We start from the raw sequence: 15308 nt of genomic DNA on the forward strand, positions 1-15308 counted from the left end.
TTACCCAAAAAATTTCAGAATTTTTGGTACTTATTTGACTCGAATTTAAATTATTCTGAAATTGGCTTATTTTTCATAAATATCAAATGGTTTTGAAAACTCATGAAACTTTCTAGATCTTAAGTTTAGACATATTTTGAATCTTTCATGAAATAAAATTTTGAAAAATCTGTTTTCTTTATTGTTTTCTAATCAAAGTTTCGTTTTGCGTGCCGTAATTCTTTTTCATATTAAATTTGATAATTTTCGGAAATTTTCTTTACAAACCAGTAATATATGTTACTGGTATGTCATAGAAAAATTTTCATGGATTTTTGTAAAGTTTTGATATGGTTATTAAATTTTTTATGATAAAACATGTTTGGATTTCAAGAAAACGATTGACCTCTTTCCTTAAAAATTGAGTTTCTAGAGAAATATTAACTTTCGAGTTCTGAAATTTGGATAGAAAATATTATGATTCATATTCAGTATACCTTAATTTTTATCATGATTTTAGGATTCCACTATGCATGCTTTTTTATTTATTCTTCCGAAATAGCCATTATTTGTTAAATCTGGAATACATAGCAAATCATAATATTATCTGATGAAATTTTTACAATATACCTTATTCATAATCACCATGTCACTTTAAAATTTTGGTTCGAATTGAAATTCATTTGATATAAGTTGCTTTGTAATGTTATGAATCTGGTCCGATTTTGAAAAAATTACTAAAAATCGAATTTAATCTCTAAAATCATGAAAAATTCAAGAAAGTCATAATTTTACAGAACACATTATATCCCAAAGTTTCTGAAACAGAGAACTTAGTTTGCTATAGGATGCTTTGTAAAATCATGATTCTGGTCCGATTCTAATAAATTCACTTAAAAATCAAATTAATTCAAAACCTCATGAAAATTTCCAGAAAACTCTAATTTTCCAGCATGTATTAAATCCTTAAGCCAATTAAACAGAAATCCAAAAAGTCACATACTTCCTTTGTAAAATTGCTATCTTAGATTAGTTTACATGCAAGGCTTGAATTCATGATTATTTACTTTTTGCGATCAATCCTTGATAGTTTAGCGTCTAAATTATAATATGTTATTTTTTCAAGCATGAGATTGGTCAACCCCTTAGAGCCTTATGTTTTAGATGTTAAGAACTTTTAAAATAACTGAAAATAATTCACTTAATGAATTTAGGATGGGCAAACCCAAGTTCAAGTTTATCGGAACCGTTGGATTGCGGTCCCACTTCGTAGGAACCCTTAGATCCTCTTTAGGAACACTTACGTTACGTTCTAGGTTTTTAGGGTGTCCTAGAGTTAGGAATCCAGCCTCATCATGGTCAATTACTATTACTAGCAATTGACCCTTAGATTAGTTTCACTAGTCAATCCCTTTCCCCTATAGGACAAACCTAGTTAACGTAAGATGTAGGGCCCACCTGCATTAGTCTAAGGGTTGTCTTGCACTTAGATAGGATCATATAACATCTTAGATGAAGTCCTAGGATAATAAAACTTATTCGACTTGAACTAAATAATCTCTCTAAAACTGTTGAAACAGTCTATCGAGTCTAGATCAGTGTCCTAGATGTCTTAGGCATGTAGCTTAGTTTAGGCCACCGAACTACGCCGACTCTGATCCCAGTGAGGCTTGGGTACGTAGGCAGCTTGGATGTTTGGATGACATTCCCCGCACGAGTCGACCCCACACACAATCAGTGGGGTTTTTTGTAGGGTAGTTTTTTTTATTTCTTCTCTCATTTAAAACCCTAAATTAAATTTATTAAATCACTTAGGATTTTCCCCAAATTAGAATTTTAGGAAAATTTTCACATAGATTGAATTCCAACAAATCAAGAAAATCAAGATACACATTTAGGAATTACATTGAAATTATATTTTAAGATGCATGTCACATAGTTCACACATCAAAAGAGTTCAAATAAGCCATTTAAAAGAAATTCAAGAGAGTTAACTTTGGAATTGCAGACCGGTTTATCAGGCAAGAATGGTGCATGTGGTGGTAATTCTCATACCTTTCATTCTCATAATCAGGTAACGAATCTAGATTTCTGGTCATTTATGGGTCCTAGGTCTCTTACCTAGGTGGCGACTCTGATTATTCTCTTTTGTGTGAAATTCGGATTGCTTTAGTGATCACAAGTTCATAGAAAAGATGATTCATATCAATAATAAAAAGGCACACGTCATTCGCATGGGTACGAGAGACCAAAAGAGGGAGGCAGGTCACGCCCCTCTCGCAGGATCGGGTCCCACACAGCCATCCGTCAGGAAATTACTAGAAATATGCCGGGCCTCTCCATAGTTGAAGTAATCCAACAGTTAGTTTGCTGGCCAAGATTTGCAGCAGGTGCGGATGCACACAATATGGGGGTGCGATCGTGGAGGAGACCCACCCTACAGCTTGGAACCGATTGGGAGTTTTGTTACTGATGTCCAGCACCTCTGTTGGATCCATAGTAACTTGTTTATGGAATGTGAGGGCTCTCTGATGAGCTCATATGATCATCCAAATTGTGTGAAAATTTAGGATATCCTGATGAAGGATTTGAGTGTAATTGAAGGGTAGAAATGCCTCTTGCATCTTCTTTTTTGTTTTCTCCCAACTCCGAATCTTTTGCTTACCCCATCATACCCTAGTTTGTTCTATCTACATCCAAAGAGAGGATGTACACCCCCGTAATTTAAGAGTCACAAGTTGGGCTTCCTTGTGGTTTGGAAGCTCTTTGAACTCCAATATTCTTTCCATTATGCAAACACAATCCATAAATTCTTCTGCATAAAAGCTCCCGTAGAAATTAGGAAGGTCGATCTTCAACCCGGTCTCCTAATGGTTATTTTCTCTTTATCTTCAACACATTGAATCTCTCTATAGAACTCGATCATGGAAAGGATTCAGGAACTTCAGAATCAACCATTTGGGATTGATTCTCTAATTGGGCTATCCAATTGGTCAGGATCTCCACCTGACTGTGCGAGTATGTTAGTTCTTCTTGTTGTCCGTCTCTTCGAGACCAGAGCCAAGTGTTCTTGTCAGAGGCATGTTGAAGAACAACCTCTACTCAGATACCAACCTGGCGTAGATGCAAGTACAGGAAGCCACAAACACAATAAAAAACAATCAAAAGTCTTGATCTCAAGATAGTTTGCAAAAAAATCTTAAAAATCCACCTTTCCATGAAGAAGGGAGAGAAAAGGGGTCTCCTTAATTATCTCTCAAAAACTACTCAAAACACCCTCCCCATTTTGGTTAAAGGAAGCGTAGAAAATTCCAAGAAAGACCTATGAAAATGGAGCCTACCACTAATAGTTTCATCACATGCATCAACTCAACTAGACTAAGCCTCTGTCCCAAACTAGTTAGGGTCGGCTAATAAATCCTTTAGAAAATTTTCATGAAGAAGGTGAAAGGATCTACCCGGATCAAATTGACTAAGTCTACTCCTGACACTAGTTGGGTTCGTCTACATGGATCATTTTCTTCCATTCAATCCTATCCAAGGCCATGTTCTCTGTTATGTTCCAAGCCGGCAAGTCTTTCCTCACTGCTTCTACCCAAGTTGTTTTCGGTCTGCCCCTACCTCTTTTTACTCCATCAACTTGGCACGAATCACTTCTTCTCACTGGAGCATCCAAAGGCCTATGTTGGATATGCCCAAACCATCTTAAGCGGTGCTCTCTCATCACATGCATCAAATAAAAGAAAAAATAAATAATGCAATTAGGGACCACAGAGACAGAGCCAATAAAAACATAGCAAATCCCTATGAAAGCATGAACATAAACTAGACTAGCAACATGTGGATAGTCCCAAAGACCACTAGCACTGACAATCCTCCTGTAGTCACAGTAAGAGAGTTTTGCATGTCCCTTTCTGGCATTTTCGTGAATACGTTTTGTTATATAAAAAAAATTTGCAACTTGCTTTGCATCAAGTTGATTCCTTAGAACGGGTTTAATTCCTCAAATGATGTTAGTTATCCTCAAGAATTTGAAAATCCATATTTGAAGACATATTGGCTGGGCTCCAAATGATATCGGCCAATATGTCTAAAATACATTTTTTTTTTCTTTTTGTCAATTCAAAGAAAATGAGTAATGTACTAAGTTTCCACCATAGACCCGCGTCTACATTTATTTTTAATGATTTTTATAAAAATTTGATCAACATATATGTATGTTTTAATAATATTCTTGTGAATAATAATGTCTCTAGTGTGTTAATGAGGTTGTCACAACATGTCCCGCCTGCTTGTCAATCAATTTTTTCCACTACTTGAGCTATAAGTATAGAAACAAACAAGCAAACAAAAAAAAAAAAGAAACAATTTAAGCAGGCAATGCAGTAACACAGCTATATATATATATAAACACTTTCTTCATATATATATATATATATATGAGGAAAGTGTTAAGCTCACCAAACTTATGGTGAGCTTAAGCGCCCCAATCACATGGGTCCCACATTTTCTGTGGTGATCCAAACCATTCATTTGCAAGGCCCTATCATAGATAGGGTGTGTACCAAAAATCAGCTCCATAGGATCATCCTAACCCCTCCATTTGTGGAGGACAAAAATGGGCAGATTTGTGGACAAATAATGTCTGTCCATTTTGACCTCCACAAATGGATGGGTTAGGATGATCCTATGGAGCTGATTTTTGGTACACACCCCATCTATGTAAGGGCCTTTCAAATGAATGCTTTGGATCATCCTAACAAAGTAGGCCCCAATGTGTGTGTGTGTGTGTGTGTGTGTGTGTGTGTGTGAGAGAGAGAGAGAGAGAGAGAGAGAGAGAGAGAGAGAGAGAGAGAGAGAGAGAGATTTGAAACATTCAATGGGGATGTAATAGGAAAATTACCATGCAGAGTCCCCCTCCTTCGTGTCCAGTGGCAAGGAATAGTTTTGGTAAACCAGGGACAGGTCCAATGAGTGGCTTTCCATCAGGCACTGAAATTAGGAAGGTCATACCTTTATCATATAATTGCACATTCTTTAAATTGCCAAAAGTGAAACCAGAAGTATCAAAACGAAATAATGCTACCCAAGTAAAATGAAAATTACACAATACTAATATTAAAAAAGCTTGTGAGCTTACTATAAGGACGCAGTCCTATTCTAACTTTTTTGCCCCTACTGAAATTCAGAAGAGACTGTTCTTTTATAGAAGGGAAGAACTCCCCTGCACGTTCCCATATACGATTTACGATGGCATCTTCTGTTTCTGTATTGAACCCGGTGAACTGGCGGCTGCTCCCTGAAAGCACAGATGAGAAGTGGCACAAGCACGTAATAGTTTATAAACATATGAAATAAACACTTGCAGAGGGGGGCTTCTCTAGAAGCAATGACAAAATTTATTCTAAATAGTGGCATCACAAATAAATGTCACAAACCATTGCCACTACAATCAAAGAAACAAGTGCTTAGAACTAAACTAGAGAGCTTTTTGCTTGACCGCGAATTAATGTTCAAAAAATCCTTTCAAACTAGAATTCATCCATCTAAACCCACCAGTACTGACTACAGATTCCATTTTTATAAAGAATAATAAATCAAGGGAGATGATATTTTCACACACCCCCCCCCCCTCTCGTGCAGTACGCATGCGCCCCCCTTATAATGTGACTTCACGTCAAATCACGTTATAAGGGGGCGCATACGTACTGCAGGGGGGGTGAAAATATCATCGCCCTGAATCAATTATCTATTCATCAACTTGGCAGAGTTAGGAGTTGCCAGGTCGGGAAACGGATACGGGAAGCGGAACGTGAAACGTGTGAAAAAAATTATAGGGGAAACGAGAAACAAGAAATGATAGAAAAACACATGTGAAACATGTTGGGAAACGTGAGGGCAACGTTTGGGAAACACGAGGGGAACATACATGAAACCTAAGGGATTTTAGCTTATAGGATCTCAAAGTGTCATACTAAAACACATTTGTGCCGTTTGGATAAATGGATTTTACAACCTAAAACCTGGATTTTATAAGGTTTAGCTTATAAAATCCAAGTTTGGGTCTAAAATCCAGGTTTAGCTTGCAAAATCCAGGATTTTACAATCGTGATTATAAAATCCATGTATCCAAACAGCCTCATGGAGCATTGAATTCTAGGAACAACCACCCTCTAGAGTATTTGTCACTTCTCTTTTACATTGGAGGGGGCTGTCTCGTGTGTACAGTGGGGCAATATATCATTGCCTTTATAAAGCAGAAATCATTTTCCTGGAAAATTAAAAAATTCCGGAAATCGTGTTTCCAAGAGAGAAATGCGTTTCCGCTTTCTTGGAAACGCGTTTCCCCAACGTATCCCCCATGTTTCCCAAGCGTTCCCCAAGTTTCCTCCATGTTTCCCCCACGTCTCCCAAGAGTTTCACCCATTTTTCAAAATGTTTCGTTTCCGTTTCGGAGCATTTCTGTGGAACATGTTTCCCACCTTCACCATACGTTTCCGGTAACTATGGTTAGACCTGAAAAAAGCAGATGACCAATAGCCAACACTGGTCCAAGTTTCTGAACATCGACACAAACTAAAAAGCAATACTTGAAACTACAGACCAATACTTGAGTGCAATTCTAAGAGCATCCCTCACTCTCCAAAATACAGAACAGTAAAAGAATAATACGACAACAGTCTAATAAGGCAACTGCGGAGCTCGTATGGTGTACAACACCATGCTTTGAATCATGAGAAACATCAAATGGAAAAAATGCAAGAAAGTCTAGCAACCCATTTTTTAATTACTAAAATTAAACAAGCAAATCAGTAACTAGTGGGAAAATAAACAGAGGTTAGACTGTTACCTAGGACAAGATTACCCATCACATCGGTCATGGCTGTCATTGAAATGGATGATGCACTATTTTCATGTTCAATCGCTCCTGAAGCAGAAGAGGAAGGAACTGGAGCAGAAATTTCATGGTTAACATACCCAAGCTCCATCAGACCATGGTTCAGCCGAAATTGGCTAAAATTTTCTAGCACAAGAAGATGGCCCTGTGTTGCAAGACAGAAACGATCAAGCAAAGAAAGCCTCTTAGATTGACAAAACTTATAGACAAAATTGAAAGCAGAAGAGAAAATGGTCACAAAAGTTCAGAGTACTAAAGAATTGAATTCTGTGCTCCAAGAGATAGCAGGCCAAAGAGACATTAGAAAATTCCAAGATGCAAATATTTAACACCAAATAGAGATCTACAGCTTACAACAAAACACTTACATCCAATAAGAAACACCCCAATAGTTTACAGATTCAATCAAACAACAGAATACATTGACTGCAAAAACAGTCTCTGAAATGCAATTTTTCCCATTATAACAGAACAATGAAGTGGTATTGTGAACAGTCCAAGAAGAGGACATTGCCTCATGTGAAGTGACATTTTCTAAAAGAACTTTTGCTATTGCTGTGGTTTCTCTAGAGAAGTAAGCTTAGCCTATTTCCATGCAAGAACATGTCAATAATAGTTAAATTTAGGTTTAACTCTATTCCAGTGTTTTAAAACTTGGACTTGGACGTGGACTCGGCCACCATAAAAGACAGTCGACTCGGGTGGGCATAGTTATAGATTCCGTTTCGTTCGGTGTTTTATTTTGGTAAGTGGAATGGAACATTTTAAAAAAAGTTAAAAATTTTAAAAAACTTTATAAAAAATAAAATAAAACTGTTAGAAACATAAATAATAGCATTATATCAACCAAATTTAACATAAAAACAAATTTTATTACTTCAGAATGTTACAAATTGCATCTCATCACTCAAACATAGGTCATCTCCTTCCAGGAACTGTCATAAGCGAGTGGTACCTCTCACCATGACCAATTCACCACTCAACTCAACTCAACTCAATTTTGTTTTTGAAAAATGACAGATATATTCATACTAGCAAAAGAAAAAAAAACAATAGGGACCAGTTGTTCCACTGGATATACATAGTATGAAAGACCCAGGAGACCCATCCTCTTTCCTCCTGGGATTCAACAAACATTTTTACATTTGACTTTACAGATTACAGAAGCAATAAACAAAGTTAACCAGCATTTGAGCTGCCCATGAGACTCGGGTGCTTTATGCCTCAGCGTCTGCAGATCCTACATCCTAGATTATCTTCCTTAGGAGCTCCAAAAAACAACAAGCAGAAAGGCCAACTAACTCTACTGATTATCTTTCATCTGAATCCAAAACGATTCTAGGGTCTTTAGCTTTTGAGAGCATTGAGTTCCCTTTTACCTCTATCCGGGGTCTTTCCTTCCTTTTTTTTTGAATCCCTTTTTTTCTATATCTATGAACATCTTCTTTGTTTCTTCTATATTATCCCGATATCCTATTCCCAAATCATTACCCAATTGAGCCAACTTTTCGAACTCGTCAGAGTATAGTTTTTCCTCCGAATCAGATGAAATTTATCTTTCCACTTCTGAAGACTCATCCCCAGTAGAATCCGACCCCCTTTCTACTGACATGAGCTCCCCCCTCTCCAAACAGGACTTAATTTTACCCCTAATCTCCATCTCCATTGAATCTTTTACTCATAGTTACCAGGTGGGAAACGAAATGTGAAACACTTGAAAAAAATATTAGGGGAAACGAGAAACGAGAAAACAATAGAAAATTGTACGAGAAACGTCTTAGGAAACACATTAGAAGCGTTTCAGAAAAAACACACATGAAACACAATGAAAACACGAAATATGTAGTTTTGCAGATTTAAATTTTGTTAATTTCAAATTTCTATTTGAATTTTTCTGATTTTTATTTTTCTTACAATATATGCTATTGCTTTCTTTTTTAACATCTATTCCACAATTTTTTATGTGTATTTTCCAAAATGATTTTCGTAAGTTCCACATATGTTTCCTACACATTTCACATGCGTTTCCTACGAGTGTTGCATACGTTTATCGTGCGTTTCACGCATGATTTACATAAGTTTCTCATATGTTCCTATGCATTTCAGAAACATTTCTCCAATTTTTTATCATATTTCGGAAACGTTTCCGAAATGTGTTTCCCACGTTTTAGGGGAAACGAGTTTTCCAACCACGAGAAATGCGTTTTAATGGAAACGGGTTTCCCCCTCGCCCAAGGAGTTTCCGGCAACTATGCTTTTACTGTCTTGGAACCTTCATCCGGTGGGGTTATACCTTCTCCTTTCCCTTTCTTGTGCCCCTCATATGTGGCTTGCTCAACCTAAGAGTTATCTCGTTTTCTTGTTTTGGTTGACTCTGGCACTATCCGGAAAATAATAATAATAATAATAATAATAATAATATATAGGGGGAAATTTTGAAGAGTGTTAAGACTCGCCAAATCCTTGAAACAGTAAGGGCTGTCCTTGGTGTGGGAAGTCAAAAAGCTTTTTGTGTCTTGGGTTTAGGCGGTTACGATAGTGTATCCACTCATTGGCAATGGGGCTTGCACGTCGAGAAACGTGAAGGAATTTGATATTCACCTGATATGGCTCAAGTATAGTAGGGGTAACCTTTGTTCTGAAGGAATAATTAATGATGAAATTGGGAAACGCCACTTCAGTGCATTTAATGCCTTTTCATGATGGTGGGAGTCTATTCATAGACTTGGGGTATTGGCTTTTGTTTTGTTTCTATTCTGTGTTAAGACGTACTTTTGGTGATTCTTGTCTTCTCTTCTTTGGAATTGGGATTTTGAGTTTTAATGGAAGATCAGAGAGTCTCGGTATCTCCTCCCTCCTCCTTCTCTCATCGACGGGGTAAAAAGAGAAAGCTGCCGGTAGACTTGTTTGAATTGGAAACTGCCTTAAAAGTTCTGAAAAGGTTGGCTTACAGGGAGGAATACGTAGCCAATCACTACCCAACACAAAAGGAAATTGCTAAGGACCTCTCTAAGCAGCAGTGGAAGATTCTAAAAGAAGAAGCTAGCAATACCCCGGAAGCAATCTTTAGATTGACTGGTAAATGGTCCATTAAGGAATCCCACACCCCGTTGCATAAACAGCCCTTTTTCATTAAAAAGTTGGAGGAACAGAATATTAGGCATCTCTATTGGGAGGACCAAAAGAAAGGAATTCAGAAATTAGAAGATATGATTTGTAGGAAGAAAGCATCAGAAGGACACATTCCTACGAATGAGGAACTCTCCTTTTTGAATCCTGATGAGGAGGTATACGTATATGAGGTGGTCGGACTTATTTTGGAATTAAAGAAGTCCTCAGTCTAGCTCGTTCCCTCGGGGCTCCTTAGTGAAATAAATGCTTTAAAGACTTTTTGAGGATGTTACAATGGATTCAGTGATAAGGGTTTTGGGTTGGATGCTTCTGAAGTAATATGCCTCTGATTTTAGAGGCTTTTGTTAGGAGATCAAAGTCTTGCAGGTTTAGCAAGATGTAAGAACATCGGGGGCTTTGTATAGAACTTGGCTGTGACTTGTTGAAAGGACAACTTTAACTATATGTAGCTGATTTTTGGGATAGATCATTAGGGGATTTGGATAGGAGAATTCTACGGAATAGCGGAAAGAAATGTTGGGTATGCCCATGCAAAAACATGTTAATATCTTGTATTGCAGGATGGGACTTCTGGTCCTGAATGCTTTCTAAATATTAATGAAAATTGTCAACTTTCAAAAAAAAAATATAGGTTTGATTTGAGTTCTTAGATATATCAATTGAATATTTAGTTATTCTATACTTGTGAGTTGTATCCTATTTCTTCTAGGTAGTGATCCGGGTTTATGAAAACAAGAAAAAATAATTGTCCAAAAATCCGAGTCATTACAATTGGTATCAGAGCGTTTCTCCTACAATACGATGTCCCAACGTGGACGTTGGGTCCCAGGGGGTGGATTGTAAGATCCCACATCGGAAAGGGAAATGATTCGTTGTGAGATGGGTACGTCATAGGAAGGGTAGTTAGGTTGACTAAATTGAATAAAGTATTGTTGATAAACCCTCATAAGACACAGAACCAATGAATTATTTAATGCATCACTGGTCTAGATACTTAAATCTCTCTTAAATATATAAGAAATTCCCGAAATTATTTGGAGGTACACTCTTATTTTATTTTGATTGTTAGACTGTTCTTTAAGGATTTCAAGTCGTGTTAGTTTAGTAGCATATTATCTTAGAAACTACCCTAACCTAGGAAAATTTGGTATTTGAATTTCGGGGACAAATTCTTTTCAAGGGGGGTGGAATGTAAAGACCGACCCCACTAGGGTCTTTACTATGTTAATTTTTAGTAAAGATTGTTCATATATTTCTTTTGATCGACAGCCCTGCAAGTCCGATTAAAATTTGGGCCTTTAGGACCGTCGGATTCACGCTTACTATAAATAGTAAGACTGCTATTACTAATAAATAGTAAGTACGAACTTACTATTTATAGTAAGTGGCCCACAAGCTTAATTAAAATCCCTAGTTTGAATAGAACTAGTGTCTTTTCTTTTGAGAAATCCTAGTCACATCAAACTCTCCTTATTAACCAATAAGAGCATGACAAAAAAAGGAACTAAATCAAAAAAATAAAAAGTAAGAAGGAAACGAATACACCATATAGAAGAGGCTCACCTTTTCCCACAAAGGGAAAAACGTGCGCACACTTTCCAACCCAAAACGTGAGTAAAGGGACAAAAAGAAAGAAAGAAAAAGAAAAAAGAGACTGAGAGAAGAAAAGGAAGGAGGATTTGACTTGGAGTCTGAGTTCTTCTATACCAAAGTAAGTACCCTAAAAATCCCATCCTTTTGAAATAAATCATCCTTGTAGAAATCTATTCTTTTCTTTTGGGTTTAAGGTTTCAATTCGAGACTTTTATAATAAAAATACGTATATATAGATGTATAGGGGAATAAAGATTCAAGATCTTGCCATATTAATATAAATCCATGATTTTTAGTATTAAACATGTTTAAATATATATATTTATGATCTTTGACAATTATATGAAAAAATAGATGTATTTAAAATCATGGTTTACTTATTTATTATAACCCTAAAAATTCAACAGTTATAATATGCATTAAAAGTCAAGATTTTCAAATTTATTTTAACCCAAGAAAATTAACTATTGAATATAGTTATTGTTAGAATATGGAAGCTAGGGTAGAGAGAGGAAGAAGAAGAGTGACAGATGGAGAATCTCCACTAGGGAGCTCCTCATGTAAATGATGTATATACATGCCAAACTAGGGCAACAATGTACAATGACTACAATACCCCTAACTACTACAACTAATGTCTAGACTACCCTAAGACATTATTCAACACTCCCCGTCAAGCTGGAGTGTCTATGCTATGGAACTCCAGCTTTGTACAAAGAAAACTACAACAAACATCTAAAAATAACAAAAAGTACATAACCTCATACACACATCCAGCTTGGTATAACACTCCTCAAGCTGGTGTTGTGAATACATAAGAAAAGCATAACAAAAGATAACGGCCACAATGAAAGTACGGTCGTCGAGATCAGCAGCCACCAAAAAGGAACAACTCCGAGCACTACGGCGAGAGCACCCACAACCGGGTCTCCCCCTGAATGAGAACAAGGCAAATAAGTCTAGAATCACGAAGGATCGAACAGTGCACCTCAGCAGGGGAATAACAACAATCCATCGAGCAAAAAAGGCACACCAAAGGTGCGCACGTGAGCAATGATGAAGAACCACGAGCAGGAACACCAGGCAAGCAGCACCACTCTAATAGAAGATAACCATCGATGGAGAAAAGAGGAGATAGAGAAGATAACCAACCAACGATGGGGAAACCATCGTCTGGTGACAAGGTCAACGGCATGAACATCGTCGCCTGAAGACAAGAAGAAACCATTGCCCGGAAAAGAGAGGTCGACGTGAAAAGATAGTCGCCTGTAAGAGAGCCAACCAACGATGGATATGAAAGCCATCGCCCGGAAAAGGAGGGATAAGATAACCAACCAACGATGAGGAAACCATCGTCTAGAGACAAGGTCGACGGCATGAACATCGTCACCTGAAAAGGAGCCGACCAACGATGGGACACCATCGCACGGAAAAGAGAGGTCGACGGGAAAAGACTATCGCCTGTAAGAGAGCCGAAGATAGAGACTAACTAGGGAGCACAATATTGGGGAATATCTTGGTTTTAAAACCAGGATCAAGGACGATAAACAACAGACTGCTAAAGCTCCTAAAATCTTATTCCAAGTCTGGTAGGATAGGCCCTTTCTAGCTAACTTAGTAGCCGTGGATCCTAGGGTTGAAGGAGATTATAGCAATTACAACATTTATGGATGCATTGATTAGGGGGTTGGATCCAGCTCTGGTCCCTTCCTCTAGTCTTGGGTCTATACCCTGAACGGTTAGGAGGTTGGATCTAGGGTTGGGTAAGTGATAAATTTTCTTTAGTTAATTTTTAGGTAAAGGTGGGATGGGCAAGGGCCTCATCTTGGGAAGACGAGAAGGCTCCCAAAGGATGGGATGGCCCGTCAAAAGCAAAAATTAATTATCACTGCAAAAGGATTTCGGGATGGGACACCTGGGTTCAGGCCAGTGGTCGTATGGCGGTGACATAATCTATTATATGAATCGACTGGAATTTGCAACGTTTTATGTGTATCCTTCATATCTAAGTAAGATGGAAGAACATGATCCCTTGCAGCAGGAATCATCTTCATGCTCAGGGGGGCACAAGAGCAAGCTGTTCATGGAGATCATGGTACTGGAAAAAATCCTTCACAGGATGAGAAGGATGTCTTATGACGAAAGGATAGCCTCCACCAACGAACACATACATCAAGAGACCTCTGGAGAATTACTAGAGGATAGGAGAAGGTGGAAGAGAGTATGGGATCTTTCGAGGGAGGTGGCTATTTCTCATCTGGAGGACGAAATTGAAACTCGAAGAAGTCCTGGTTTTATGGAAAGAAATCCGGATGCGGCTGTCATAAGTCTGTCGATTTCCCAACTTCAAAGTCTTCTGGAGGAACTTGGTAAATGCTCCTCTTAGTTGAGCTTCGCGGGGTTGGGCTGCCAATGAAGTTTGGATGAATCAAGCCACCCTATGACCTGATGGATGGGAGGGATGATGAATGTTAGCCCAAGGGTTCTCATGGGTTCATTCAATCACCTTGTTTTGATGATTAACAAACTCAAATTGATTAGTCGTTTATGTACTGATCGTTTGCCTTGAGTGTTGTGCTATAGACAGGTAATTCACAGGTCAATCCATGCTAGCACACACCATTGATGGCCTATGCTTGAAGATGGATTAAACACAATGCAAAGGAGCTAAAGCATACTTGGATCAAATCATTCAATCTCGAGATGAGATCAAAGACATGGAGAAGGCATCATCAACACAATGGCAAATCAAAGCAAGAGGAGACCAATACAAAGGCAAGACAAGGTCATTCAAGAACAAGGTTGAATTCAAGCCCAACAAGGATGGAAATCAACTCAAAGGCCCAAGCTAGGCTCAAGCATCAAAGGAGTTGATTGAAGACAAGGCAAAGCCTCTACAAAGTGTTAACAAGATTGAAGACCAAGCTATTTTAGAATGTATATGATCTATCATGTATAGTCTAGGTCAAACGCATAAAAGGGAGTTACAACCAACCTAAAATCAAACTTAAATGGCTAGAGAATGATCATGGTGGTGTCCTCACATAGTTAGACCCACATGACATTCCATTTAACATGCTTAGATTGAGTTCCAAAAGCCCAAAGAAAATCAGCACTGAAAACAGGAAATCCTGCTGGTTATATAGGCTTCTAGGAACTCCGAGAATAATTCTCAGGGCTCCGAAAAATGGTCCAGGTTCAAAAAATAAACCTGTAACGGTCCACTCAGAACTCCGTAAACGGACTCCGAGAAGACCGTTGCGGAGCCTAAAAAAGGCATATCTTGACCTCCCCTATATATATGAACCTTGGGGCCTTTGGGAACTTGGAGAATGATATAACCTAACATTCCTTGAGCATTTAAAGGCATATTTACTACATTCTACCAAGATTTTCACTCTCTTCTTCTCTCTTATGCCTTGACTTTAGATTGTTCTTGAGACCTTAGAGCTTTTATTTGTTCATCTTTTTCTTGAGTGAGAGTGAGGGATATTTACTTGTAATCAGCCTACTAAGAGGCAAGTGTGCTACATCCTTTCTTCTCTACATTGTACTTGGCAACGAAGGACGCCGTATTTAAGACCCTTGGAGCTTGGACGCTCGGATTGTACTTGGCGGAAGGAACGCCGTATTTAAGTTCCTTGGAAGAAGATAGTGGATTCCTCAAGGAGACAAAACTTGAGAAGAGTGGAGTAGGTCTTGGGAT

General features: G+C 38.0%; 1 protein-coding gene across 2 annotated transcripts in view; it reads right to left on the minus strand.

Annotated features, from left to right (window-relative positions):
- Positions 1–15308, minus strand: part of LOC143860646 (FAD-dependent oxidoreductase family protein) — an 85877-nt gene that overhangs the window by 4450 nt on the left and 66119 nt on the right. For both annotated transcript variants that reach the window (XM_077371392.1, XM_077371393.1), the window contains exons 6-8: positions 6830–7022; positions 5120–5278; positions 4883–4971 (exon numbers count right to left, since the gene is read on the minus strand). In XM_077371392.1, coding sequence (XP_077227507.1) covers positions 4883–4971; positions 5120–5278; positions 6830–7022 — 441 coding nt within the window. The remainder of the gene's footprint in view (positions 1–4882; positions 4972–5119; positions 5279–6829; positions 7023–15308) is intronic.

The sequence above is a fragment of the Tasmannia lanceolata genome, unplaced genomic scaffold (genome assembly GCF_043159265.1).
Source record: "Tasmannia lanceolata isolate RefF3 unplaced genomic scaffold, GAP_Taslan_0.1 ptg000037l, whole genome shotgun sequence".
In the NCBI taxonomy this organism is placed as follows: domain Eukaryota; kingdom Viridiplantae; phylum Streptophyta; class Magnoliopsida; order Canellales; family Winteraceae; genus Tasmannia; species Tasmannia lanceolata.